The 26,480-nt window shown below is 40.6% G+C and overlaps 1 protein-coding gene across 2 annotated transcripts; it reads left to right on the plus strand.

Annotated features, from left to right (window-relative positions):
• The first annotated feature begins 695 nt into the window (after nt 1-695).
• fam91a1 (family with sequence similarity 91 member A1) lies at nt 696-26,214 on the plus strand. 2 transcript variants are annotated; one of them, XM_044171723.1, is made up of 24 exons: nt 696-1,043; nt 2,188-2,272; nt 2,937-3,088; nt 4,651-4,708; nt 6,560-6,627; nt 6,985-7,098; nt 7,707-7,797; nt 9,355-9,417; nt 9,735-9,841; nt 9,993-10,031; nt 11,793-11,905; nt 12,410-12,519; nt 13,036-13,145; nt 13,300-13,386; nt 13,557-13,686; nt 15,853-16,001; nt 16,657-16,791; nt 17,847-17,960; nt 18,146-18,218; nt 21,223-21,369; nt 21,852-21,953; nt 22,186-22,309; nt 22,429-22,498; nt 23,870-26,214. In XM_044171723.1, the coding sequence occupies exons 1-24, from the start codon at nt 972-974 to the stop codon at nt 24,053-24,055; spliced, it is 2,499 nt and encodes an 832-aa protein (XP_044027658.1). In that variant the 5' UTR covers nt 696-971; the 3' UTR covers nt 24,056-26,214. The 2 variants fall into 2 exon arrangements, with proteins under 2 accessions (XP_044027658.1, XP_044027657.1); XM_044171722.1 differs by having other exon boundaries at nt 698-1,043; nt 13,033-13,145.
• The last annotated feature ends 266 nt before the right edge of the window (nt 26,215-26,480 follow it).

The raw sequence follows: 26,480 nt of genomic DNA on the forward strand, positions 1-26,480 counted from the left end.
TTGCATTCCTACGTTAATTTGTGTTTAATCAAATTTCAACAGAGCAAAACGGGGGCCAGGTTAATATTATTCCAGTATAGACAAACTGTACACAGTACATAGTGTAGGAGAAACGGGGGTTAAAGGATAAGTCTTTTATATTGTTTTTCTTTTTGTAAACAAATCCCATGAAAAGACTGAAACCAACAATAAATTGATCCTATATTGCCTGTCTATCCAAAGCCCATTATACCATAATCCTCTGAATTTATAGACCTCCATTGTTGTTCTAAAACTATTAAAAACACATCAATAAGGCACACTGTTGCACTGGGTGACATGAACATAAACAAAAGTAGTAATTTATTTTGAGTCGATCCCACATACACCGTCTTCCTGCTGTAAATACCCACCTGCTGAGAGATGGACTAACACATTATTGGCTTATAGTCTTTTTATTAGATTTATTGATAATAATATAATATAGTATAATATAAATATAGAATAAAACCTATCCTTTGACAGGGGCCCAGCAGCTCATTTTTACCCTGGGGCCCTCCAGCAGGTTAATCCGCCCATGATTGCAACATCACCCGACATCTTGCCCAGGAGGCTATGAATACCTGTGTATGTTTTAATAATACTTTTTTGTGGTCATACACTATTTTACATGACACTGATCAGGTTTGACAATCCCATCACCTCTCATTTGTCCCCTCGCTCTCGAGCTCCATTCACAGCCACGGTGTACGCCTCGACAGGAAGTGACGAATGTAGCCACGAGCGTGACGAACGGCTTGTTCGAAAATACAACAAGGAAGTGGCCGTTTATTGTAAAGGAAAATAATCACCGGATAAAACTAAAACTTAAAATCGGGGTCGCTTCGTTCGGTTGTTGGGTGTCGGGGGGGTAAAGTCACCGTGGACTTGCCCGAGAGCCCTTTTCTCATCGTCTCGAGGGATTCTGCTTTTAGCCAGCTAGCTAGCTAGCGATGAACACGGACGTGGAATTTCACATCAGGCAGAACTATCCGTGGAACAAGCTCCCAGCTAATGTCAAACAGGTACTGTGTTTTAACGTTTCCACGGGGCAGAGAGACAGGGGAACACCGCCGTGTCCTGGGGGGGAACCTGTCAATGTCACCGCGGCGGTGCTCTGTGTCATACAGGCAGCTGTCAGGGTCGCACGACTCGCTAACCTCCTCTGCTGGGGTTTCACCATTAAGCCGGAGCCCTAACTGACCATCATTACATTACAGCCATTGAAGCTGCCTCTGCTTAACTTCACTGGCATCACATGACAGATTGTTTGATAGGTGGCGTCACATGATGTTTGCGCGTGGATGTCACCTGCAAATGTTGCATTCACACTTTTGTGCACAATGTGTAATAGACTTCTAATGTAGAAAAATGTGAAAGATGTTTTAATATTAATAGTCTGCATACATCCCTCCTCCTGCATAAACGTCGTGCCATTACGAAGTGGAGGTGTGTACATGTACATACCATAGGCTGTACATACAGTAGCTGTTTGCTGCTGTTTGAGCTTCCTGCATCCCTGTGCATCCTCACCAAAGCTGGATTACCAACCAGTGGGCAAATGCCCGGGGCCCCAGACCTCCAGGGGCCCCAGACCTCCAGGCTTATTGTGTGGCAACTGGTTTGTGCTAATATAATTGAAAAATTTAGGGATGCAACATGTTTCCAATTGTTTCACTCCCAATACTGATCCGATATCAGTGTTGCTTTCCTTCAAATTTAAAATCTGTATTCCTCACTGCATGGATATAAGTTCTAGTGGCCAGAGATGCAGTGGCACTATAAACTGACTCGGTGACCTGCTATGACTCAATGTACGTACAGTAACTGATAGCGAAAACAGTGTATTTTATGATGACACTGACAAAGAGACTGAATTTAATGTGGATCGGTCACATCGTGGCCGATACCTGAGCCACTTACTAAGGTCAGTGTTGGTGCCGATACCAATCCGGTTTATTCGATTGATACGTACTTAGAAAATTTGTTTGGAAATATGGACTACTAAAGCACAATCTCTAGTGACACTAAGAGCCTTTAGGTGGTTATACACATTGCTCAGACAGTGGGAGGAAAGTGGGGTTAAAAGAGGCCCAGTAGCTCATTTTAACCCTAGCAGGTTAATCCAGCCATGGTCCTCACCTGTGTGCTGTGTTTTTTCCTCTGCAGAGTTTGGGGAACTCTCAGCGTGAGTATGAGAAGCATGTGCTGCTGTACAGCATCCGCAACCAGCTGCGATTCCGCAATAACCTAGGTGAGCAAGTTTGTCCCTCCCACCAGTGCTAAACATACACCGTCCTATAGGACACATCATGATTAGGTGTGAAATGAAAAGACAAAGAGCAAACAAATCCTCTTGCATTTAATAGCTCAAGAATAAGGTATGTGATTAAGTTTCTGGGCTGGCCAAATGTACGCTCAGTTTCCAGTTTATCATGTACATTTAGCTAAAATGCATTCTAATACAACAGCCCAACAATAAATCCTACTGCCAAGATGGTAGTATAAATCTTATTATTTGGAGAGCATTAGCTTTAGCTAGGTGTATCTAAAAACTGGCAGCTTAGTGTAAATTGTAACTGCACCTTGATTCCCCTCTTGGTACACTTGTATGTGTGTGAACAGGGAATGCAGATTGAGTGATATCGACACTCTGCTTGCTTAAGCATGCTTGACTTCAATAATCAAGAAAGAGATTATCACCAGATAAGTAAGATGTCACTGAAAATAACGTGTAATAGTCTCTAAATAGCTGTGTAATATAAAAACTTTATGTAATCAATTGTATTACTTCCCTTGTGACCCTCTGGAGCTTGTTCAGGATCAGTACTCCTTTTTTAACCTGGATCGATCTGGTATAGATTGTATACTGTATGCCCCTGGCTGTGACCTGACTGCTGTATGTGTTTTATGAGCAGTGCGCCACGTGAGGAAGGATGAGCGCAAGTATTATGAGGAGCTCCTGAAGTACAGCCGGGACCACCTGATGCTGTACCCCTACCACCTGTCTGACATCATGGTCAAAGGGCTGCGAGTCACTCCATTCTCATATTACATAGGAATCATGGAGGTAAGCAACTTCTGCTGCGTTGCAGAACAAATATAGGGAAGATGGGTGTTTGATGTTGAAAGGCTAAGCTTTAATAACTTTTCTAATCTTGGTAAGCTGCTGCTCATACACCTGAACATCTATCTTTGTACACACAGTATGTGAAAGCTCTGGCTGATTCAGTAGTCAAGCATTGCTTTCTTCCGAAACCCAAGACAGTAACATTATGATTTCACAATTTCATCTACGCTTTTGGAACAATGAGCTGGGTAAACTCAAATGGTGGTTTCAGACAAAACAGGGAATCCATGAACCCATTATAATAAGAGGGATCTGAGCTTTTTTACAACTCCCTGCTGTTCTTTGTTAGTTGGATAATTGAAACATACCATATTATATGGTACACCTGAATAGATATACTAAAAATGTATCCTTTTGTGCAGCTACACAATTATTGTATAGTCAATATGCATAGAGGAGAAACCTGTGTATGTACGTGGCTAGCATGAGTGAGTCATTTACATGTTAAAAAAAAAAGAGGGGAAATGTTGTAACATGGCGTACATTACCTCACCACAGAGTGAGTGCATTTAATTATAAGATATATTCAGTTAGTCTATAAAATATTGTGCAGTTTTAGAAGACCATGTGGTGTAATGTGTTTTCTATGTTGATAGACTTGGCGTCTGTCAGGCACTAGGTGTCAGTGTCTAGTGAAGCCTCATGTACCAGCTCAGGGAGACACAGAGGACTAATCCCAGGACAAACACACCCAGAGAAAATCTTTGCTGTTTGCTCTGCAGTCAGTTTGGGCTTGGTCTGCATGACGGCTCACTCTCACTGATAAAGCTTGATCTGTTGTTTGAGGCTGGCACTGCCCGGTTCACAGAGAAACTTTGACCAGCTCGGTTCTCCTTGACTTCTGACATTCTCAATTAAAGTCCATGTGTTCACACGGCTGATAGTGTTGCTTTTGAAAAGTGATCCATACTACATATGGATCACTTAAGGAAAGTAATGCACCCATAATTTAGTTACCTCTGTTTTGTTGCACTTAAAGATGATTACAGATATATATATTGTGTTATTTCTCTAGTTAATGAGTTTAATGCCCTCAGATGTATTTCCATTACTTCACAACCCTGTGTGTTCACACAGTGTGTGTGCAGATGCTAGCTGCAGCTGCCACATTTGATTGTTCCACATTCAGCCTACTTCCCATTTCATCAGAACAAATATGACTAATAGGCCTAGTGTTCTTTCTTATGACATAACTTATAAACATGAATAAAGACGAACCATTTAGTTTTCAGCTCATACTTAAAAAGGCTTTACCCACTTTCCTCTGCGTGCTAAACTAAACTTGACTGAGCTTTAATTGTGCCCACTAAATTGACGAAGGCTATGTCATATTCTGATAATCCGTCTTAAGAACTTAATGAAAATGGGGAGTAGAAATTAGCACGGCCGCCCAGATCTACTAATCCTGTTATTAATCAGAAGCAGGGGGACATAGAAAGAGGGAGAGGAAAAATGAGTTTAATTCTTCTTTTCCCTGTCTCCTTTCTTTTTTGCACCTCCAGGATATTATGAACAGTGAGAAGAGTTACGACTCCTTGCCCAACTTCACTGCTGCTGACTGTGAGTTTTAGGTTTTTTTTTACCCTTGTTTCTCAGTTTTCCCCTTCTCTCCCACACTGTTGACATTACTTTACTGGGGTTCTGTGTACCTCCCACTCCTGCTCTCTCTGTGTCTCTGGTCTCTCTCTTTTTTTGTTTTTTACATTTTTTCCCAGTTCTTGTTTTTAAAGGGCTGTCAGTGTTTGAGGTGGTAGAACAGTCACAGTGAAAAGATGCAAAGTTTTCAGGAAGCTTAGGGATTTGAATGAGGGTCATGAGGTCATTGGAGGGGCACTTTAACTTTAAACGTCAATGGATATCTGACATTGCCGTATTATTCATTGCATCAGTTCTTCAGCATTTCAACCTATAATGAAACTAGAGCTGAAACTATTAGATATGTCGATATTAGATTGACAGAAAATTCATTGTCAACTGTATTGATAAATTGTTTGTCATTTTTTTAGCAATTGGTTCAAGTGTCTCAACTGTTAGAATTCTCCTCTTTTCTGTGTTTTTATATCATTATAAAATGAATATCTTTGGATTTTGAACTGAACGAGCAATCTGAAGATGACATTTTATAGTTTAAACAATTAATTTGGGAAAGAACTGGCAGATTAATTTACCTACTGGTAATTTATGCCTTGTTTTTTTTCTGTTTTTGTAAAACTGAAAAAAGTACAATTTTCAACTTTGACTTAATTTACGAAGAAAGCCCACTACTACTCTTGAATAACAAGATTGGTTTGACTGATATAAATCCCATTTTATGTTGAATCAAAATTGCTTCTCAAAAAAACAGTCGCTTGTCTGATGTGTTCTGCATCACTGAGGAGCTGTGTTCCTCAGAAATGATTGCAAAACCAGATTAAGATTGCGTCAAAGCTGAAAGTCAAGTGTACAGTCATCTGTGGCGTTCTTCGACCTTCTGCTGTCGAGTGAAACGGGCTTTGGCATTGACCTGTGAGTGACTGAGTCCTGGCTGTACAGGACCTTCACGCTGTGGAGACAGAAGGCTGCCAGCAGGCCGCCATGCTTGCAGGGCCCTCTCTCCTCTAATCTCCCAGGAGGAGCTTTGGAAGTGTGTCATGCAGAAGTGGGTGGATGGAGAGGCAGTGAGAGTGTGTGTGAGAGAGTTTTACGTGGGCGGATGTTTGTGTGTTGAAACAGCTTGAGACGCGTGTAGGATTCTGCTGCGTTAGGAGGCTGAAATGCGAACATCCCTTACTGGTCACTGTTTGCATTGGCAGCCGTCCCAGCACATTAGGCTCTGCCCTTTCTAGGCCTGTACATCATAGACTCGGTGGGATTTGGAGCCAAGATTTGCATACCTTTCCACCATAAAACTTTTGCTGTATGGCCCATTATTTTCTCAGACACAGACAATTTAATTACATTTAATAATGCATGCACATGCTCACTCTTATTATTTTCAGAGAACCTTCTGTGTATGTTGGTAGATGGATTAGTAGTGCTTTTGTGTGTGTGTGTGTGTGTGTGTGTGTGTGTGTGTTTTCAGGGATTGTCTCAGAGAAGGTGTGTGGGTATTTGTGTGGACGTACTCACTCAGTAGGGTTTGGATGAGTCACTGTTACTCGTAAAAATCTCCTTCATTCTCCGAAGTAACTCTCCAATATGAAGTTGGAAATATCCAGAAAAACAAATTCTCAAACTTTGCTTCTTGCTGTAATTGTATCTCATTTTTTTGTAAAGCCTCAGAGGCTGTATTTGAAAAATGCCTGAGAGACTTTTGCAGATGCACAGCAGCCAGAATTATTTGTGTTCATGTGCAGCGATTACAAGTTCATGGCCAGTTACTGAGGCATGATTGAGTTTGACTGACTTGCTAATTTTCTCATCATCCCACAGGTCTGCGGCTGCTTGGCATCGGGAGAAACCAGTACATTGACTTGATGAACCAGTGCAGGTCTTCCAAAGTAAGACTTTTTTAAATGATCACTTATAGAACAAAACCTCATACATTAAACTTATAGATTTGTTCATGTTAGCACATTTAGTGTAAAATGCATATGGGAATACTGAATATGCAATCCAGCTGTCCAACAACAAAACTGCATAGCAATACTCAATATGCAGACACATCCTCATAAATGTAACTATAATAGCTATAAAATGTAGCACACTCCAACTAAAACACCATTAACACAAAATCTTCTGCATATTTTTCCACCATTCTCTTCAAAAATACAATATTAGCACTTAACAGCTATCTTTATTAGCTTTTACTCACTCGATCTCACCTTACCTGCTTCCCTGTTGGTCTCCTTTGTCAGAAATTCTTCCGCAGGAAGTCAGCGAGGGACCTGCTACCCTCCAAACCAGTGGAAATCTCTGTGGAGCCGTGGTGGGTGGCGCAGACAGGGTACATCACTGAGGACGATATCAGGGTGCGAAAAGAGCTTTGCTTCTTTTCTTTTCCACGTTTCAGTTTAATTTGATAAAAGGCATGTGTTTAGAAATTTACTTTTGAGGGGTAGCAGGCTGGAATGGATGATGTCATACTGATACGGTGAGAGGAGAGAGGACAATATTTAATTTTAGCTATTTAATTTCTTATAGAGAAGGTCCAGTTCATTCTTTTAATTTTCCTTCCCTTTTATGTACATAACATGTATCATTGATCTACAAAAAAGTGAGAGAATGATGTGTGTTGGCGTGATTTTTACCCCGAGCTTTCATTGAAATTCATACACATTACCCACCAAACTACAACTGTTCATCCTGTGAGCCCCTCCACTGCAAGTGGAGATCTCACCTGACTAAAAAGAAATACCTGCCAAGTTCCCAACAGTTCTTCTCCCTTTAACAAGAAAAAAAAAAGAAACATTGGAAAACAGTCTAGGAATGCACCCAGTTATAATATGCAAATGTATTCATGCTCCCAGAGACTGCACTACCATTGTTGTTCACTGGAGGTGATTTTTGACATCCATGGAAACAAACCCACAGGTACAGGTATGCTCTAATGCTGCGTGTTTGTTGTGTGTAATTACAGATCTGTTCTCCAGCAGAGAAGAAAGCCATCGATAAGATGATAGATTCTGGTCCTCAGCTAGCTGGATCAATGGAGTACAATGTGGTCTTAAGTGAGTATCTGGCACATGTTATATATCCCATTTAAAACAACTGTACCTGCCGCAGTCACAATTAAATTATAAACTACATTTTCTTATTTGTTTACCTCCAGAAAAACTGCAGTTTTTAAAGCAAATTAAAATTCAGTGCAGTTGTCTTTCTAATTCACTGGTGCGGCTGTTTTTAGATGTGGATTCTGTTTTTATAGTTTTGATTCTATTGATACAAACTTTTTTCACCCTCAGTCTGGTAAAACGAAACGATAAATTCCTTCAAATTTCTAAATCACTTGTATCAACTTTATGGTAAAATTGAGGTTAGTAGCGGTGTTGTATCTGAGCTGTTATATATATATTTGAGAGGTGTTTCTAATATTCTGTCCCCGTCGTGTATGTAAACTGAGGTGGATTAAAAATATTTGAAACACCACTGCTACATAAAATACTTTCAACTTCACATCCTCATGGGGCAGCTGTGGCCACATGGTTGGCGGTTCGTTCCCCAGCTCCTCCTGTCCACATGTTGAGGTGTCCTTTGGATAAAAGTGCTATATAAATGCAGCTAAAAATGCTTTAAAGCAATAACAGTGGTAGCATGGCACAATGTTGGATCTTAGGTGTCCAACCCTCTGCTTTATTTTTTATACCATAACTGTGTCTGGACTTTGTGACAGCTCAAGAATTTTGCACAAAGCATTTCAGAGTGGATTGCTTCACTGTCTCACTTTTTCCAGATTTGATCTGGTCCGGTCTCCTCTTGCATTTTGTCCCACCCATGCTGTACATCCTGTTTCAACAGGAATTATGGAAGAAGTTGCCTCCAAAAGGCTGTTTTCTTATTGCTTTACAATCCTTGAGGAACAGCATCTTGAGATCTGCTATTATTGAATATATTTGCTGTTTAAACAGTATAATAGAGCAGTGGGATCATTGAAAAGTGTGATAGCAGTTAGGGACAGAAAGAGTTGTTTGGTTCAACTTTTTATGTCTGCCTACTGGTACATATACACCTCTAAAGCTTTACTGTTTTTCAGGAAAATAATAGTAATGGGATTTTGATTCCAATACAAGAAAAAAATATTTATTGGTATTAATTGATAAATGAGTTTGCATCTTTGAAATTTAGTGAGCAAGGGGCAAAAGTCTTGTCAGCTAAAGTGTGAACATGGAGGCTGATACCAATGTTGCAGGTCTTTCATCAGTGTGCTGTTATGAATTTCAAAGATGAAGCAGAGGGCAGAGGGACTGAGGTTGTTTCCATGCAGTTTAAATATTAATTAGAGGACAGTTTGACAGTGATGAACCTCTGCCACTGGACTGCTGGTTATTGAGTGGGAACAAATACAATTAAATACAGGAGACGCAGGGCAATTTGAATACAAGTAGCTGTTTAAATGTAATGTGATTGGCTTGATTTTTTTTCAACCACTCGTATGTACAATTTTCTGTTTTACAAGATTGTTTTGTTTTGGATCGTTGTTTTCTGAATGTGGCAACAACGATTTTAATGGATATTATGCCAAGTAGGCTAACAGAGTATTATTAGTTATTATTGTTTTTTTATTCCAGGCTTGTACAACCGGGGCTTCATCTACTTGGATGTTCCCATATCTGATGACAGCTGCATCTCAGGTACATCAATGTGTGTGTGTGTGTGTGTGTGTGTGTCTCTGTGTTTGTGTGTTAAACATCCTGCTATTATCCTCCCCTGAATGATTACCTTGACTAACACTGTATGTATCTAAATTACAACTGTGGGAACATAAACAAGCATTACGGGTAATGGACTTGCACTGATCTGAAATTATGCCTAAGAGTGTCATTACAGACACATACAGTATTTAAAAAGAAGGTAGTGAAAAACAATTACATTGCAAAATAAAACAATGTAAAAAAAAATATCTGTGGAAATGTTTGCACAGTTGTTTGTTACTGTTTGTGTCTTTCAGTACCCCCTCTGGAAGGCTTTGTCATGAACCGCGTCCAGGGCGATTACTTTGAAACACTTCTCTACAAAATCTTTGTGTCCATTGATGAGCAGACAAACGTAGCAGAGGTAGGCTTCACAAATGTGTTTTACTGTGCTCGCCTGCTGTGCTCATTGAATGTAATGTGACTGTGTGTGTGTTTATCGATCAACCTTTCAACCGAGTCCTGTTTTTTTTGTCTCTCTCTCTCCTCATCCTTCCTCCCTGTGTGCCTGTCAGCTGGCGAACGTGTTGGAGATTGACTTGGACTTAGTGAAGGTGGGTATCCACTTGCTACAGAATGTGGTTTTGAAGAGATTTTGAGACATGCTTTTTGCCTCTCTGTATGCTTAAAGGCTCGCAGTGTAGCAGTAGAAAGAAATAAAGTGAACAGCCTATTTTTATTTTTTGCTAATTAATGTTTTGGGGCCAAATATTGAGATTCAAGTTTGGGAGTTTAAAACCATTTTTCAGTAATATTCCTTGTTCCTTTTGGCAATTTGTTGTATAAATATATATTAGATAATTTTATTGCAGTAGTACATTGGCATTGCTGTCTTTTTTGTTGTTGTAGGCATTTCAAATGAAATTGTGTGCAAATCGGTGAGAGAAGCAGGGATATTATGTAGCCTAGCAAGTGGATATTTCTGAACAATTTGGCTGTTTCATTCTGGATACATACTCACACAGACGTACACCAGAGAGGTAGATTGTGACATGCACACACACACATACATACATTGTTTCAGATTAGATCCATCATTGCCCCATGACTCTACCAGAGGGCTGAGCAGCACCATTCCAGTTGAATTGGTGCTCGAGTTTGACCCAGTTTTCCCCAGTTTCCTATTCACTTGCTATCAGACATGGAGCCAAACTCCCTCTCAGTGTTATGACCTCCCGTGTGAAGAGCTGAACTCCCCAGTCCCTCGGTCTCATCTCATTCTTGCCGCTGAAAAGCAGCACTTAAGAGAAGTGGTTGAAGGCAGCGGTTGCAGCTATTCTCCAGGAGAAACCCTGTAACTTCAGAGATGATTGAGATGTCTGAGAGGTCTCGTTTGTGCAGAACTTTTCCCATCGTGACTTGAGTTGAACTTTCTCTTGTGTAATGACTAGCTCATGGCCTCTCTGTGCTTCTTTTGATATGAAAAGAGTGTTGCTGAAAGTTGACCTCAGCTTGCACCTCTGGGACATTAAGGTGTGACTCTGTGTGAAAGCAATCAAGCCCACCATACTTACTGAGGTGGCCTGTTCAGTCTGAATAAAAGATTTCATTCAGGCAAGTTCATGATTAAGGACATTATGAAAAAGCCATCCAACAGTTTATTGTTACCTTTCTTTACTCCTTTTTTGAGTCAGTTTGAGTCATCAGACATTGAGTAATGACTTTTTATTATAGATCCTGTTGGGGATTAAAAGAGCATCACCCAAAGGAGTATTCGGGTAGTTTTTACTGAAATGGTCGACCTTACTTGTTAAGGTGGCTGTTTATTGCAATGTGAAATATTAAAACTAAAATTAAGTAGTTAAATAAAATATCCACCCCAAAAGAACTTTAAACAACATATTTTTTGTTTTGATAATGTTTTTTTTTAATTCCTGTGCATACCTGACTAAACGTAGATAATGTAGTGTCAGTTATTTTCACCTCAGCTAGTATGGAGTTCTATGGGAGAAAAACAATCAGCAGTAAGCACATCAACTCCTTTGGGTAAAAGAGCACCATTTTCAAGTGATGTCATACAGGAAGAAGCCTATTGTAAAAAGGAAAACTAAAACTACCAATTTTTCCAGCGACAGTCTTAAGACATTTTACTGTTAGTGAGTGGTGCAATCCACTTTTTCCTCTCTCTTTTTTAATTCCCTTATAATTGCTCCTTCTCATCCTCCTACAGTATAACTCTCCTCAATACTAAAAGTCCAGGAGGGTGACAGGTCCCAGGTTGATGATATATAGTATAACAGTGAAAGAGTATCAGGCTAATGATGTGAGAAATGGATCAAATGTCTTTTGACTATGTTTTTACTGTTTTTTATCAGAATGCAGTTTCCATGTACTGTCGCCTCGGCTTCGCTGTAAAGAAAGGTCCGGTGTTCAGCTCAGACCAGCTCCATCCCACCTGGAAGAACGCCCCGTCTGTCAACAGACTCAAGTATGTGCTGGGTGTACAGTCAGCCAATATCAACCATGCATCACTTCTTAAAAAACAAAACAAAACTGTCTGTAATGGCAGTGGTGCCATGTGTTGAACCATATTCGTCCCATTAACTTGCATTATTTAAAATTTTTAGAAGCAATTTTTTTTTTCTCCAAAATTTTGTTTACCATGTTAAAACTGATAAAACATTTGGGGAAAGTTTGCTTGTTTTTTTTAAAAACTTTTTTTTTGAATGATTCAACCTTTTACATACTGGTATGTTAGGATACTTACTCTCATGTGGGAAGAAAATTATAGTTGGGGTCTCCAGCATCCATTCATCCACCTACATCAACCTTGTAAATCCTTTATGCTCACAATCAGGAAAAATGTATTCCTCTAAATGTTGAAATTATTAAATTAACTCAGCTTCAGAACTTAAGAAAAACACTATACTTGGTTTGATTGTGGTGACGGTGCTCTTTCTTCCAATCACTGTGGCTCTGTCCTCTGTGTTAGGAGCACCATGGACCCTCAGAAGATGCTGCTGTCCTGGGAGCAGGGCAGTCCTGTCATGGAGGGAGGCTCCTCAGCCACTGACACTGACACCACCAGTCTGGAAGACCAAGGTCTGTCTGGCCACACACACACACACACACACACACACACACACGCACGTATACACAAACGCTGCAGTGTATGCAAATAAACACATCCCGATGTATGCACACAAAGCACTTTGTGAACGTTACTTCAGAATTTTTGAAGCAGCAGTGCTAATTAATCCCTTAGAAAGCTCAGTCATGCTTCTGAAAGTCATTCTCACATTAATAGGTGTTTGTCTAACATGGTTTAATTTTTGGTTTAATTTTAACTTTGTTACGCATGTTAAGTAACTGTTAGGTTGCTCAGACTAAAAAATTGGATATTATCAAAGTGGCTGTTCATTAACCATATTTATATGTTAATCATTTAAATTAATCTATTTCAGAAAGACGCATGGTTTTGGTTGGTCCTTGTAAACACATTTAATTTTCAGAAAATCACAAGCTCATATCCTCAATTTAAGAATGATACAGCCATGCAGTTGTGCTATTAATGTTATTGCTCTTGTTATATGCCTTTTTTCTGTGTCCCTGTAGCAGACACAGCCAGCGTAAGCAGCCTGAGCATTCCAGCCGCACCCACAAAGAGGATTGCCTTTCTCTTTGACTCCACCCTTACAGCCTTCCTCATGATGGGAAACCTGTCTCCGGTTAGTGACTGGATGTGAACATGAGAAAACAAACAGACACACACACACAGATTCTCAATGTCAAAAGGCTTAATAGAGACAGAATTATTTTAATCACAATAAAAAATGGACATCGACTGTCTGTCTTGATTCCTCTGTGTCTTTGTTCTATCAGAACCTGAAGAGTCATGCAGTGACCATGTTTGAGGTGGGAAAGCTGTCTGATGAGACTCTGGACAGCTTCCTAGCTGAGTTGGAGAAGGTGAGACTAGCAACGGAAACAAGAAAATAAAGATTTGCTAGCGTGTTAAATAAAGCCTCCGTCATGAAACACCACAGGATACTAAATCAATGTAGAAAATAATTTGTAGCTGGATGTGTACATGCTCACTAAAACTCTACTTTAACTTGTTTCCTGATTTGTGTCTCCAGGTGGAGAGCACAGCAGAGGGCGAAGCCCAGCGTTATTTTGACCACGCACTGACCCTGAAAAATACCATCCTCTTCCTGCGCTACAACAAAGAACTCACTCAGGACCAAGGACCTGATGTCCCAAATATAGGTAATTACACAGTTACACCCTTTTTGTCATTCCCCTTATGGACATGCAAGATCCAGATGTCTCACACACGTACATGTCTATAAATGTGGTAAATAGGCAGCTTGCAGGCAAGATTTGTTATTATTACGCAGCTTGCATGCTGGTTTTGGTTTTAAGTTTTCACTGCCTTCCCAGCCTCAATGGAAAGCTAATAGAATAGAAACGCCCCTCTGTGCGTAATCTGCGTTTTTTGTAGTTGGTTTTCTGCCATCACATTGACATCATCTGTGATAAAAATGCAGCCATCATTTGTAATAATTGTTTCAATGACTTTCGAAACTGCACATATCAATCAGACTTAAATGTAAGGTGAGAGCTGGGAGGTGGCATGGTGGAAGGAGTGTGTGTGTTAATGTGTGTATGATTCAAAGCACAAATGGCACATTACTTTCACTGAAAAACAGAAATGTATCTTTTTATGAAAGTATTAAAAACCATGAACCATGAAATTCAGTTAAATAAAAAATGCAAAAACATGGGTACAAATCAGATTTTTTGGGGGATAACTTTGACTAATTTTCAGCAAATCAGCAGCTCTTTACCACTTTCCCCCAATTTTCATCTTGGCTCTATTATTGAAAATATGTTCTGAGCTATCATTACCACAATTGCGGCAGACAACTATTGTAAATGTCTCCCATTCAATTACTTAAACTTGTTCTGTGGTCAGAAAATCAATAAGTAATGAAGCATTTAAAAGTTGTTTTCATGTGAAAGTTCTGAATAAGGCTGGAAACCTTCATGGAAGCAACAAAGAGGAAGTGGATCTTCTATTTGTGCTGCTTTTGGCAAACTACATATTTGTGTCACTCTCGGTTGTCTGTTTCGCCCCTCACCTGTGTCTGAATAATTTCTCTTGAATATGGTTAGATATTTCTTGATTCACGGGCATACTATGAATCCAGAATAAAGCTGTATTGTTCTACTCGTGTCTCTAGGGGGAGCAGCAGAGAGTGAGTCCATTGTGTCACCAGATGCTGTTTGTTTGGTTTGGCTGCGTGCCTCCCTTCTGATTGTCTTATCTCTCAGTCCTCCTCAGCTGCTGCTCCAGGCGTCTGCTGAGGAGCGAGCGCACTGAGAGCCTGCTGGCTGAAGCTAAACTAAGCCCACAATGATACAAGAGTCTAGTAATGATCCTGATGATTGTTCATTTAGTCAGTGAGGAAAATGTATCTTGCCAACAAATACACATTTCTCTCAACAAACCAGACTCTTCTTTGCTTCCAGTCTTAAGTGCAGCACCACATAGTAATAGTCTTAGAGAGTTAATGACAGACTATGATGTAAATTATGCAGGAAAATTATTATCGCATTATAAAAATCAACCTCCTTTAGACAATGAAACCACAGTCTCATTGCATATTATAATTGGCTTTTGTAAGGGATTGTTCCTCTCGATATTGTTCCTCTTGACCTGTTTGACTGAGCTTCAGTCAGTTCTTTGCACCTGCGAAACTCAACTATTTGTCTGTTAATCATCACTCTCAACAGTTCATAGACACCTGTTACCTTTTAGATCTATATCTAGGAGGCAAGAGGTGGTTATTAAATTCAAGAATGCCAAGTTGACACTTGTGTCCTTTGAGAGGACGTTCTTTACAAGTCACCTTGGAGAGAATCTTCTTAACGCCACGGCTATAAAGAAAGAAAGAATCTTTACGGTGCGTTCTGGATGTGATCCAGTGCTCTTCAACCCAAGTTATTTTCTGATGCATCCACACTTGGCAGATGAACTTCCAGGATCTTTATTTGCCCTTCTTCTTTTGCTTCTTTTCATTTAAAGGAGTAGTTCGACATTTTGGGAAATACGCTTATTTGCTCTTGCTGAGAGTTAGATGAGAAGATGGATACCACTCTCATATCTATCTGGTAAATTTACAGTAATGTTATAGCCAGAAGCTGGTTAGCTTAGCTTAGCATAAAGACTGGAAACAGGGCAAAACAGGTAGCCAAAATGTTGCACTATTGCTTCAAGAAATGGACTTTATACATGCAGTTATGTCAGTCACGTAGACATTCTTGTAGACACAAGAACGCAAACTACATGCATAAACCTCATTACTCGCACTTGGTTCCCAGCCTATTCTGTATAGAAGTTGTGAGTGTCCCTGTTTGTTCCCCAACTAGGTTTTCCCTTGGACATGTTGCGCTGTGAGAGCCTGCTGGGTCTGGACCAGGCCACCTGCAGCCGTGTCCTCAACAAGAACTACAAGCTGCTGGTCTCAATGGCGCCGCTCAGCAACGAAATCAGACCCATCAGCAGCTGCACGCCTCAGGTATGACGCCTGGAGGGGGGGAGAGCAGAGGGGATACTATGTGGCGTGCTGGGATATTGGATCAAATGTTGCCTGTGTTAGAGTTGTGTGTTTGTATTTTAGTCGACAGTTTGTGCATGTGTGCTCTGTTTGGTTGTGTTTGCCCTCATGCAGTGTGTACGCACACAAGTGCCCAGAGTGATTTGTGACTGTGTGTGTATGCTTTGTGGGTGCTCAGCCTGCAGTTGCCCCCAACAACAAAAAAGAGAGAGAGAGAGAGAGAGAGAGAGAGAGAGAGAGAGAGGCTCATGAGTAATTCCTCTGCCTGGCCACACTCCAGCTTTCTAGCTGAGCTCAGAGAGACAGAGGGAAAGAAGTTAAACTCTTGTTGTGCCATTCATGCTGCTGTTTATTCTTGCACTGCTGGGTCTCAGTGAAGTGGAATTCAATTATTTTCTTTGTTTTGTGCCCACATCTCTAATAACAGCTTCAATTTCTGCTTCTCCAACAGAAGAACACAATTATTCTTCTTTGTCTCTGTTTCTTTTTTGTTCATTTGAGTTTTGTGTTTATGTAAGAAATGAAATGTAAAAAATGCCAGGAGGATGTGTACATGCATATGCATTAGTTCTGCTCCTGTACACTTACATATATGCACATTTGTTTCTCCCTGCAGCACATTGGCCCGGCCATCCCTGAGGTGAGCTCCATCTGGTTCAAGTTGTACCTGTACCATGTGACTGGCCAAGGCCCGCCGTCTCTGCTGCTCTCCAAAGGCTCCAGGCTCCGCAAATTGCCGGATATATTCCAGGTTAGCCCAAACTAATAATTAATCAAGTGTAGGTACATGGTTGAATAAGTAAATGTATGCTTATACAGACACTGTACAAGCAACAGAAATCTCTCTGAAGTCAGATAAGAAAAGTTCCACATGCGATAAGAAAAACAATACTTTGAGCCCAGTCAAAGATGTGATTGGACACTTTTTCATTTCTCTTTTTCATACCTGCCCTTTTTAAATTTTGACCTTGCCGTTTCAGTTGGAGGAACAGGTAATCAGAGCACTGGAGGTAAAGATCAAGGCCATTTCCTTCTTTCCTGTCAACCTTCATTTCTTAACAAAGCACCTGGTACACAGTCATACCACACTGTGCACCTGCATTTTCCTCCTCCAAGGCTTCCCAGTGGTCTTGGAATTTTTTTTAACTATCCTGTGAGACAGGGGACAAAAGAGAATTTGATGTAGTAAATTCTCAGGGGAGGACAGGTAATATCATGCAAATGGGTCACTTTCTGGGAACTTAGCAGCATGTATTTCTCTCATTTAAACAGTTTTTCTTCACAGTGAACTTAACTGTAGTAACAATCAGACTATTTATTCCTTCACCACTTTCAGAGCTGAAAATAATTAACAAAACAGAAAAGAATAGCACCTTAATTTCATGGAAAAGCTGTGACTCAGGTAAAAGCATGTAACATCAGCAGCAGGTTGGAGGTTTAATTATTTTAATCAGCTTATGTTTGCTGTAGAGGGAGTTTGAAGAGTTGACATTTCAGTATCAACAGAGGAGTGATGTTTCCTCTCCTTCAACTTTGTTTTTCACTTCCTATATTTAACCTCTTTTAATACAAATAATACTAGTGAGATTATGTATTACATTTATACCTTATAGAGGTTATTACCGTTGTAGAAGACAGAGGTACTGAAACATTTCTTTGTAATTGTGTGTTGCTTATCTTTCCTTTTACTTGATTCTTTTCTGTGTATTTTTTGTGCTAATTTGTGTCAAGAGTCTTTTACGTTTTATGAAGAGCTCTATATTATATGAGAACCATTCTTCTTATTATTTCTTTTTCTCTGTTCAGGCCTACGATAGGTTGTTGATCACCTCCTGGGGTCACGACCCTGGAGTTGTCCCTACATCCAACGTGCTGACCATGCTCAACGATGCCCTCACACATTCTGCTGTGCTAATCCAGGTAAACACACACACAAGCTCCAAATTTATACTGAGTTTGTTTGTTTTTGCTTGAATTTGAAATTGTGAACATCGCATCGTCTAATGTTATGTTTCTACTCTTTGTGTTTTCAATAATAACATATTTGGTACCAAGTCTCGCTGTGTGGATATATGTATATGTGTGTGTGTGTGTGTAACCCTCAGGGTCATGGTATGCACGGTCATGGAGAAACAGTTCACATCCCGTTCCCCTTTGATGAGGAAGATCTGAAAGGAGGTGAGTTATTATATGTGGATAAAATCTATTAAATCATTTAGTAATTGACGTTATACAGCCTCTATGTTGTGCTAATACTAATCATAAGAATAATTCACTCAATCAAAGTAATTCAGTCCCAGTCTTAATTCTTATGAAGCACGTTATTATACTGAGTCATACAAAAAATTAAAAAACAAAACATGAAAAGTGAATATGGCACCGTCTAATGGATGTTTATGTGATTGGCACAGAATGGGAGGTGATGCTAAAATAAAGGGGAGAAATGTGTTTATCTAATGAGAATGTTAAAGGTCCAGTATGTAGGATTTAGTAGCATCTAGTGGTGAAATTGCATTTTGCAACTATTTGAATACCGCTTGTCTCAACCTCCCCTTCCAAGCGTGTAGAACAAATCTACGGTGGCCACGAAACTCGCGAAAAACGTTCTGGGCTACTGTAGAAACATGGCAGTGTAACATGGTGGCCTCCGTGGAAGGGGACCAACTCCCTATGTAGATAAAAACGGCTTATTCTAAGGTAATGAAAACACAACGATTCTTATTTTCAGGCAATTGTACACAAATGGAAACATACTTATGTTTATATTGTTGCTGACTGAAGGCATTGGTTAGCGTTGAAAATGTGTTTTCGCACGTCGCTGAGGAAGTCCCAAAAGTCACTCCATGTTTCAGTGCAGTAAGCACAGTTGGCATGGCGGTGAGAGGCCCAGAGTAGCACTGCAGTATGGCAGCAGGGGTCCACTTATCATTTTAGACTATAAAAAGTGTCGAGCTACAGAAAACTCAGATTCCACCGCTGTGTTGGTGAGCTGACAGTGTGCTGAAGAAGAGCCGCTTGCACTCTGTCTCACTTCCTCTGTCCTGCTGACCTACAGTGCACTCCACCACGTACTGCATCAGGTGTGTAGGGACTTAGCGCATTCTCTTACTTGGCGAAGGAGCTGCTGTTTCTGAAATGTCTTGTGGGCCGCCAGTGGAACACTGTGCCCAAATGGCTTGGAACTCCAAGTCACTCCTGAGCTTCTTCAAGCAATCCAATGCACTTTTCACAACCTTCACTCCAGTGTAGAGGTCTGTTTTTTCATCCTGTAAAATTTTGTAAGGAGGGTGAAGATTCTGTGGACCATAACCGCAGTAAACCTGAAGTGGGGGTCTTGGACTGCTTTTAGGAGCCCTGCTGCTTCTATTCTTAGTTCCGTGTGAAAGCCACTGCTGTCAATCTCCGCGAGGAACTGCACAGCAGTGTCAAAACTGTTAATGGTGACTGAACGGTAGCCAGGTGACCGGTCCACCTTTGATCCAGTAGCCTTTTCGGCCTTTGTCCTGTGTACACTGCGGCCAGAGTTGGCTTTTTCAGAAACCGGTAAAGCATGTCACACACATCGAAAAAGGTTTGTAGTGCATTCTCAGATGACATGGCGTGGATAACCACTAGATGTAGTTGGTGGTTGAAACAATGCACATACTTCTCGTTCAACTTTCTCCTGTAATATTTGCTGTACACCCCCCTCTTTTCCCCGACATCACGCTCGCACCATCGTAACATTGGCTGAGGATCTTTTCTGTGGCTAGGCCTGCTTTTCTCAGGTCAGAAAAGATCAGGTTTGTTTGACTTAATGCATCACAGTACTGGCCATTTCCAGCAGTCTCTCGTGAGCTTCATTATTGTTGTCTAGATAACGGACCACAGTTGATACATTCTCGCAACCAGTTGGATCTTTTGTCCCGTCCACCTTCAATGTGTACCAGCTATCTCCTATTTCTTCAACTATTTCACTCATGAGCCCTATTATTTCATTTTGAATTTCGTGTGATGTGTATGTGGCATTTTTTGGGATAGTGCTAAACCTTGGCTAGGCATCATCTTTCCTCAGTGTGTGAACTCCATCATAGACAAAAAGAGTCCACTTCCCCCCTCCTCTCTTGACTCCAAAGTGTCCAACGTCCCCCTCAGCGGTTGCTGGTGTGACACAAGGAACTCAATGATATCCCCGATCGCATTCAGATATAAGCGATTCCTTGCCAGTTGCCCCTCATTATCAAGTGTAGAGACCTCAGCTCCTGTAGCGCTACGACCACGGAATTCCATCCGGAGAGCACTACATTTCAAATGTTCCTTGCTGGATGCATGTCTTGCAAAACCTTTGGTGAAATGTGTCGTTGCACATTTCCAATTAGAGAAGAGGGCTTGTGTGAAGGCTTTGTTGGCATTAACACTAGACCCAATACTAAACTTCCAACATGGAAAGCAAAAAGCAGCATCAGCAACTACTGAATATTCCAGCCACTCCCTTCCATGTTTTTGGCCATTAACTAACAGAGTAGGGTAGGATTGTCGGTGAACCTGGGCTGGGTCCTCCGTCCCAAGATCGACAGGAGCAGTGACAGTCGGAGCTGGAGGCTGTAGACCCATTCTGACCGTGCTTGTTGTGGAAGGGGCTGCCCCGGAGTAACCGCTAGCTTGGTCTTGGCAATATCATTGCTGCTGCTGGAGCTACTGGCCTAGGCTGGGGTCTCTACCGTGTTTTGTTTTTTCTTACAAAACCACATTCTCATATCCATCCTTATTCCTGAACTTACGGCTAAGCAAACAAGCTGGGTAACACGCAGGCGATACGTTAACTTAACAAGCTACTACAAGCTAGCTTGTTGGTTTGTGTGGCTTTTTTAATCATATCCAGTGCGGTGCATGCACCCCCTACACACAACAAACAGTGCTGTCCATCGTTCTGAAACAACAGCTAAGTGATCAGTAGTAAGTGTCCCATGTATCTTGGCCAATAATTTTGATTGTTTTTGCTATTTTTCTATAGATACATAAAAGAAAAACAAAAAATACAATGGCTCTGGGCCCGTTTCAGAATATTACATCTTCTGGAAAAACAGGTTTTATATGAATGCCATGCTATGGAGATATTGATAGATGTATCTATGGGGTCCTGTTCATCACTTTAAGTGCTCGAAGCATCACTCCCATTGCTGTCTCTCTCGTTCCTGTGCAGAGTTCTCCTACTCCAACATGTGTACGCACAAGGCGCTGCAAAAGCTGAAGGAACAAGTGGACCTGGAGCACCAGTGTGGCTACATCACCATGCTCAACTCCAACAACAGGCACCGTCGCAGGACCAGTGACAGTACTGAATACAGAGGTAGGAGCGCTAACACACACTCTTTTCTTGACTGTGTGAGCATGCAAATGTGAGTATTTGAGAGACAAGACATATAGTTGAATTAGTAACAATGTCTTTGCCTCTGATGGCCATTAGCACTGATGGTGCAAATAAGATAAAGATTGCTCACAGTCCAGTTTAATTATGCTGTTTGTCTGCATAATTGTGTGTCTTATTGTGATAGCCTTTGCTAATGGACGTGGATCGAACAGTATTAGCCTTTACCTTGAGATTTACTGATTGAATCTTGCTGATGTAAGTGGTCACAGATTTAGTTTAACATAGATATGTATGCGCATAACAGTGCCCAGTGTATTTTAATTGACAGACCTCTGATAATTATTTATCTGATAATTATTATTCAAAAAGTGCATACAAGGTGTAATCTAGCTGTGATCGGTTTCTTAGAAACAACCTTTTTGTGCCTTAATGCTGATGGAGATTTGTTGCTTTTCGTCAAGGGGACACCCATCTAGGTGGAGGCCTGGACACCAACGGCAGCACTGAGTCCTTTGAGCTTGTGACAGAAGAAAACAACGGGGAAGGCAAAGTAAAGACAGACAGTAGGTCTACTTTTTCTGGTTAATGTATTATATTTATTTATTTTATTATTAGAATATCTTCAAGTAACTTTACTTAATCAGATGTTTGAGATTTGGAAGAGATGGTGAAGAGGTGGGTAAATTGTGACAAAGTTCCCATGTCGGATTCAAAACCAGCATGTCCATGTTAATGGTATGTGTCTCATGTTGTAATGTATGTTATCCCCTCTCCTTTGCAATCCCTTTCTTTCAGCCCTTTCATCTGAAGATGAGTGGGTCCCTCTTGAACTGTGCTTCGGCATGCCCCTCTTCAGCTCCGAGCTCAACCGCAAAGTGTGTCGAAAAATCGCCTCGCACAAACTGTGCAGCAACGAAAGGTAAAAAAACCAAAAAAACCCACCCAGCATCCAAAATTTCACTTTTGTTTAAAACATTGAGATAAGTGTAAAGATGTGTGTTGTAGCGGTGAGAGACTTTAGCTTTGTTGTTGTTTCAGCCTTCAAGAGCTACTTCACTCAAGCCGAAAGCTATCGCTGAAGGTGTTGAGCTTCGTTCAGTCATTCCAGGTAAAAACACTCTTCAGGTGGCCACTTGAGAATACTCACAGAAAAGAAGAACTAACATGTCCAGTGAAAATATCAGCAGTCAGGAATACAATTTTACACATTGAGTCTGTTAGAATTATTCAAGATTACATACTGATTAGTAATTTATAAATGTATTTAAAAGAATTGTTGGTTTATTCTAGTTTAGATACAACATCTACAAGGCTTCCTCCACTTCAAATTTCCAGTCAGGCAGTGAGCCACAAGAGGCTTTTAGGACACAGAAGGTTTTATGTCACAATGTGAAGTACAATGTGGGGAAAAACCATGGATTTGTTATCTTAAGATAATGAGATATTTCAGCTGTGATCTTGAGAAAAGATTGCTTCACATGGGAAAACAATATAATTAAATCTTTCATTTGGAATATCAGGCTAAAAGAATAAATATGAGCAGCACTAAAGTGTATTTTTCTTATCTTGAGATAATGAGATAATTAAGTCATGAATTTGATATAATGGGCTTAAAACAATTTTCAGCCACCATGACTGCTCCTGGCAGCTATTTCATTAAACCTTTTGTTTTGAATCAGCATTGGTTAAATAATACAGTACACTATTCTTGCACTAATCAGTTCATCTTTATTTAGTAGGCATTTTAATACATTTTTGTCAAACCCATAAAGATTTTATCATGAGATCACCCACAGCCAGTTTAAGAATAGACTTCTAGATGAAAGACACAGCATTAACATACTAAACAGTGTGTAGTATGTATTGTGCATGTAGTGTCCTGGAAGTCATAGGAGAAACCAAAGAAAGACATGGAAACAAACAAACAAAACAACAATGCTAGACAATTATCATAGTTGAAATTGAGTGCAGTAACAAGAGGTTATATGATAGATGGATTGAGATCAAAATTAGATATGCTGTTGATTTGCAAATGTTTTGGTGTATGCAAGGATGTGTATGTCAGTCAGTGAGAATGTGTTTAAGGGTGAAAAAACAAGACAATATTAAACAGAAGGGAAAATTTGATAGAAAAACAATTTAAGAGGAAGGGGACATGGTACATATGTAGTTTTAGTTTAAAATTTGAACAGTGTGTCTCTTTTCTTTTGTGTGCTGTCTGCTCATACCACAGACCTTACTGATGTAATTGAGCCTCTTGACCCTGTCTGCATATTTTATACAAATATTTTCAGCCGCAACATGTAGTGTTTTAGGGGCTGGATGTTTTATAAAGCGGCCACGGACTGTAAATCAGACAGGAATCATTCCACCTAGCCTTTCCCAACTTTTTTTTTATCCCAGAGAAATGTATCCTTGTCCCACATGTCATCCGCTCTGCCTGGTGTTCTGATCTGTGACATTTGCTCTGTGCTGGCAGGATGGCATCCAGCCCTCTGACATGGACAGCGGTGTGTCGAACCCTCTCAGTCAGCCCCCGGCGGAGTCCGGTGTCCCCCTGCCCGCCCTCAACCTCCTCTTCAAGGACGGGCAGCTGAAGGAGTGGAGCGGGCGGGCCCCTCCTCCTCTGGACATCTCAGCTCTGCAGAAGGACCAACCCACATAAGCCACCCCCCTCCAAAACTTCCAGATTTGGTCATGAGGATCTCCTTATTCGACCTTCTTATTCGAGGTCCAACCCTGCATCTTCATATCCGATCACAAGGAAACACTCTCATTCGGAAACCTTGCCCTCTTGTCCATCAGTGTCCAGTCATGGGAAAATTAGCCCCCGCCAGCACTTTTACCTACTGTAAGAGGAATCATCCCTCTGACAGTGTTGCCAACACTAGTTCGAATCCCCCCTCGCTGTCCCCCTCTGTGATTCCTTGTATTCGTAGCAAGGCAGTGTTATCTGTTGGAGTGGTGCTATTATCACAGCATATAACAGTGTTGCAGGTAAACAGCATATAACCTGGAAGACCATTTAACTGGAAACACAAGCGCTGTTCTCCACTGACTAGCCCCCCACCCTACCCTTCAATCAATGGATGTTTTGTGATCCTTGAGAGCGGAGTGTAAAGTGGTTGATATTAGATATAGATGTTCTAAAAATGGCCCACAAATTTAACAAAGTGTTGAACAGACTTCTTCAGGAATCATTTGACAATATGCATAATCTAGGACCAAGTCTTTGGACTGGAGTCCATATACAGACCCCCGCTGCCTCTCTGTGTTGTCTCATGTTAAGTGATCTGATGCATGATATTGTTGCACAACTCGTACCATAAAGAAATACTTTCCTCTTTACTTATAATCAATATTAGGGGCATTTATTATTTGCACTGTGCAGGATCTTTCCAAACCTGTGGATGAAGTAATGTCATGTAAATTCTTTTGTATTTTTTTTTAAACGTAGGATCCCTTGTAGTGCGCACATGATTTTAGAGCTCACGTTTACCACAAGGAAGTGTTTCCTCTTGGAAACTCAGACAGGTTAGAAATTGACTGGGCATCAGAGAAACTGCTGTTTTTTTCTCCTTTGTTATCATTCTTTGTGAGTACAAGAGAACACCAAAGACCATTTTCTTTTCCTTTATAATGATTTTTTAAATCTTATGTTTTACTGTCCTTTTTATTTTGCTGCCTTAATACTGTCAGCCAATCAAAAACTACCAGGTCTTTGATCAAGTCTCTGGATTTGATTTGCTTATGTTTAGTTTTTTTAGACTTAGTTTTTTCAAATGATTTATGTACATTTGAATGAGTGTATATAACCAATAAAAGCAACAACATTGGGTCACAAACTACCAACCAGCACCCCTGTTCAAGAATTTGACAAGATTAACCAAGTGTACCTAATTGCATAGAACAGGAACCGTCAGGTCTGTGTGTTTGACCTGGGCCTGTTGCCACTGTTGCCTGCCAGTATCTCTCTTTGGATCGACTCCAGGTTGTGTGCAGTGCAGTGCACTTTTGGCCAGCCCACCACGCTCTCCAAGGGATTCTGTTTACACCATGTTTTGAAAAATGGGGTTTGTAGTCTAGAGAGGAGAAGGCAACTTCGCTGTGAAGGCTGTCACGGACCCATGGGATGGAAATGCTAATGCTTTGCCCGGCGCCTCAGAGATGTGATGGCCCAAAAAGTGTGTGAAGTCTGTCATGAATTTTCAGTGTGGCTCCAAGAATATAGAGGACTTTTTATTGCATTTAGAGTGATAACCCATTTTGTTGAGTTCTCCTTTTTTTTTTTTAAGGAATCTGCCTTCTGCAGTTTTTGACCCACTTGTGGTTGTTGTTTCTAATAATGTGATGCTGAAATTGAAAAAAAAAAGAAAAAAGACTAACATGAGGTCCCGTTGAAGCATGATGACTGTGTAGAAACTGTTGTGTGTATGTTGTGTATGCGTGTGTATTGTACACCTCACTCTTGGTGTGTTTTCATACACGCCTTTCACAATAAGAGTCCCCCCCACCCCCCCACCCCCAATCCTGCCTGTCTGTTATCTAGAAAACAATGTTAGTTTTATATGTCAGCCTATATTTTAGGAAGTCTTTGTTGTAGCTGTGAATATCATTGACTGAGTTAATAATGATGATGCTCTTGTAATTAAATGGGTAAAAAAAAGGAAGAAAGTAACATTCCTTCAACATGTCCTTCCTCCATCTTTACTCCATCACCCCTCTGCTCCAGATACGTATTATTATTATTATTATTACAAATAAATATGTAAAAAGTATATGAAAATATAAATAAATATGAAATAACTTTTTCCTCCCTGAAAATGTCTCCCAGTGTTGTTTTTCCTGATCTATATTTTGTGGTTTTGTATCACTGATTCCAGCTCTTACTGGCTCTGAATTGAATTACATGATATTAAGCTGTACTCGGTAGATGTGTTCCTAGCCAGGTAGAACAGATGGTGTGCAAGACGCAGCGGTCCGGATGCTCTGTCCATCTGCCTCAAGTACACACTTGTTCACCTATCCTTGTAGATTTAAATGGACACTGAGCTGAAAAACAATGTCTGATACATGCATGTGAAGCCTTT

Source organism: Siniperca chuatsi, linkage group LG17 (assembly GCF_020085105.1).
Source record: "Siniperca chuatsi isolate FFG_IHB_CAS linkage group LG17, ASM2008510v1, whole genome shotgun sequence".
Lineage (NCBI taxonomy): Eukaryota > Metazoa > Chordata > Actinopteri > Centrarchiformes > Sinipercidae > Siniperca > Siniperca chuatsi.

Bases quoted from the DNA above. Each gene is read 5' to 3' on its own strand.
- fam91a1 (XM_044171722.1), top strand. From the start codon at position 972: ATGAACACGGACGTGGAATTTCACATCAGGCAGAACTATCCGTGGAAC. The intron at 7,099-7,706 runs GTGCGAAAAGAG...GTGTAATTACAG, and splicing joins TCACTGAGGACGATATCAGG to ATCTGTTCTCCAGCAGAGAA. The intron at 21,370-21,851 runs GTAGGAGCGCTA...CTTTTCGTCAAG, and splicing joins TGACAGTACTGAATACAGAG to GGGACACCCATCTAGGTGGA.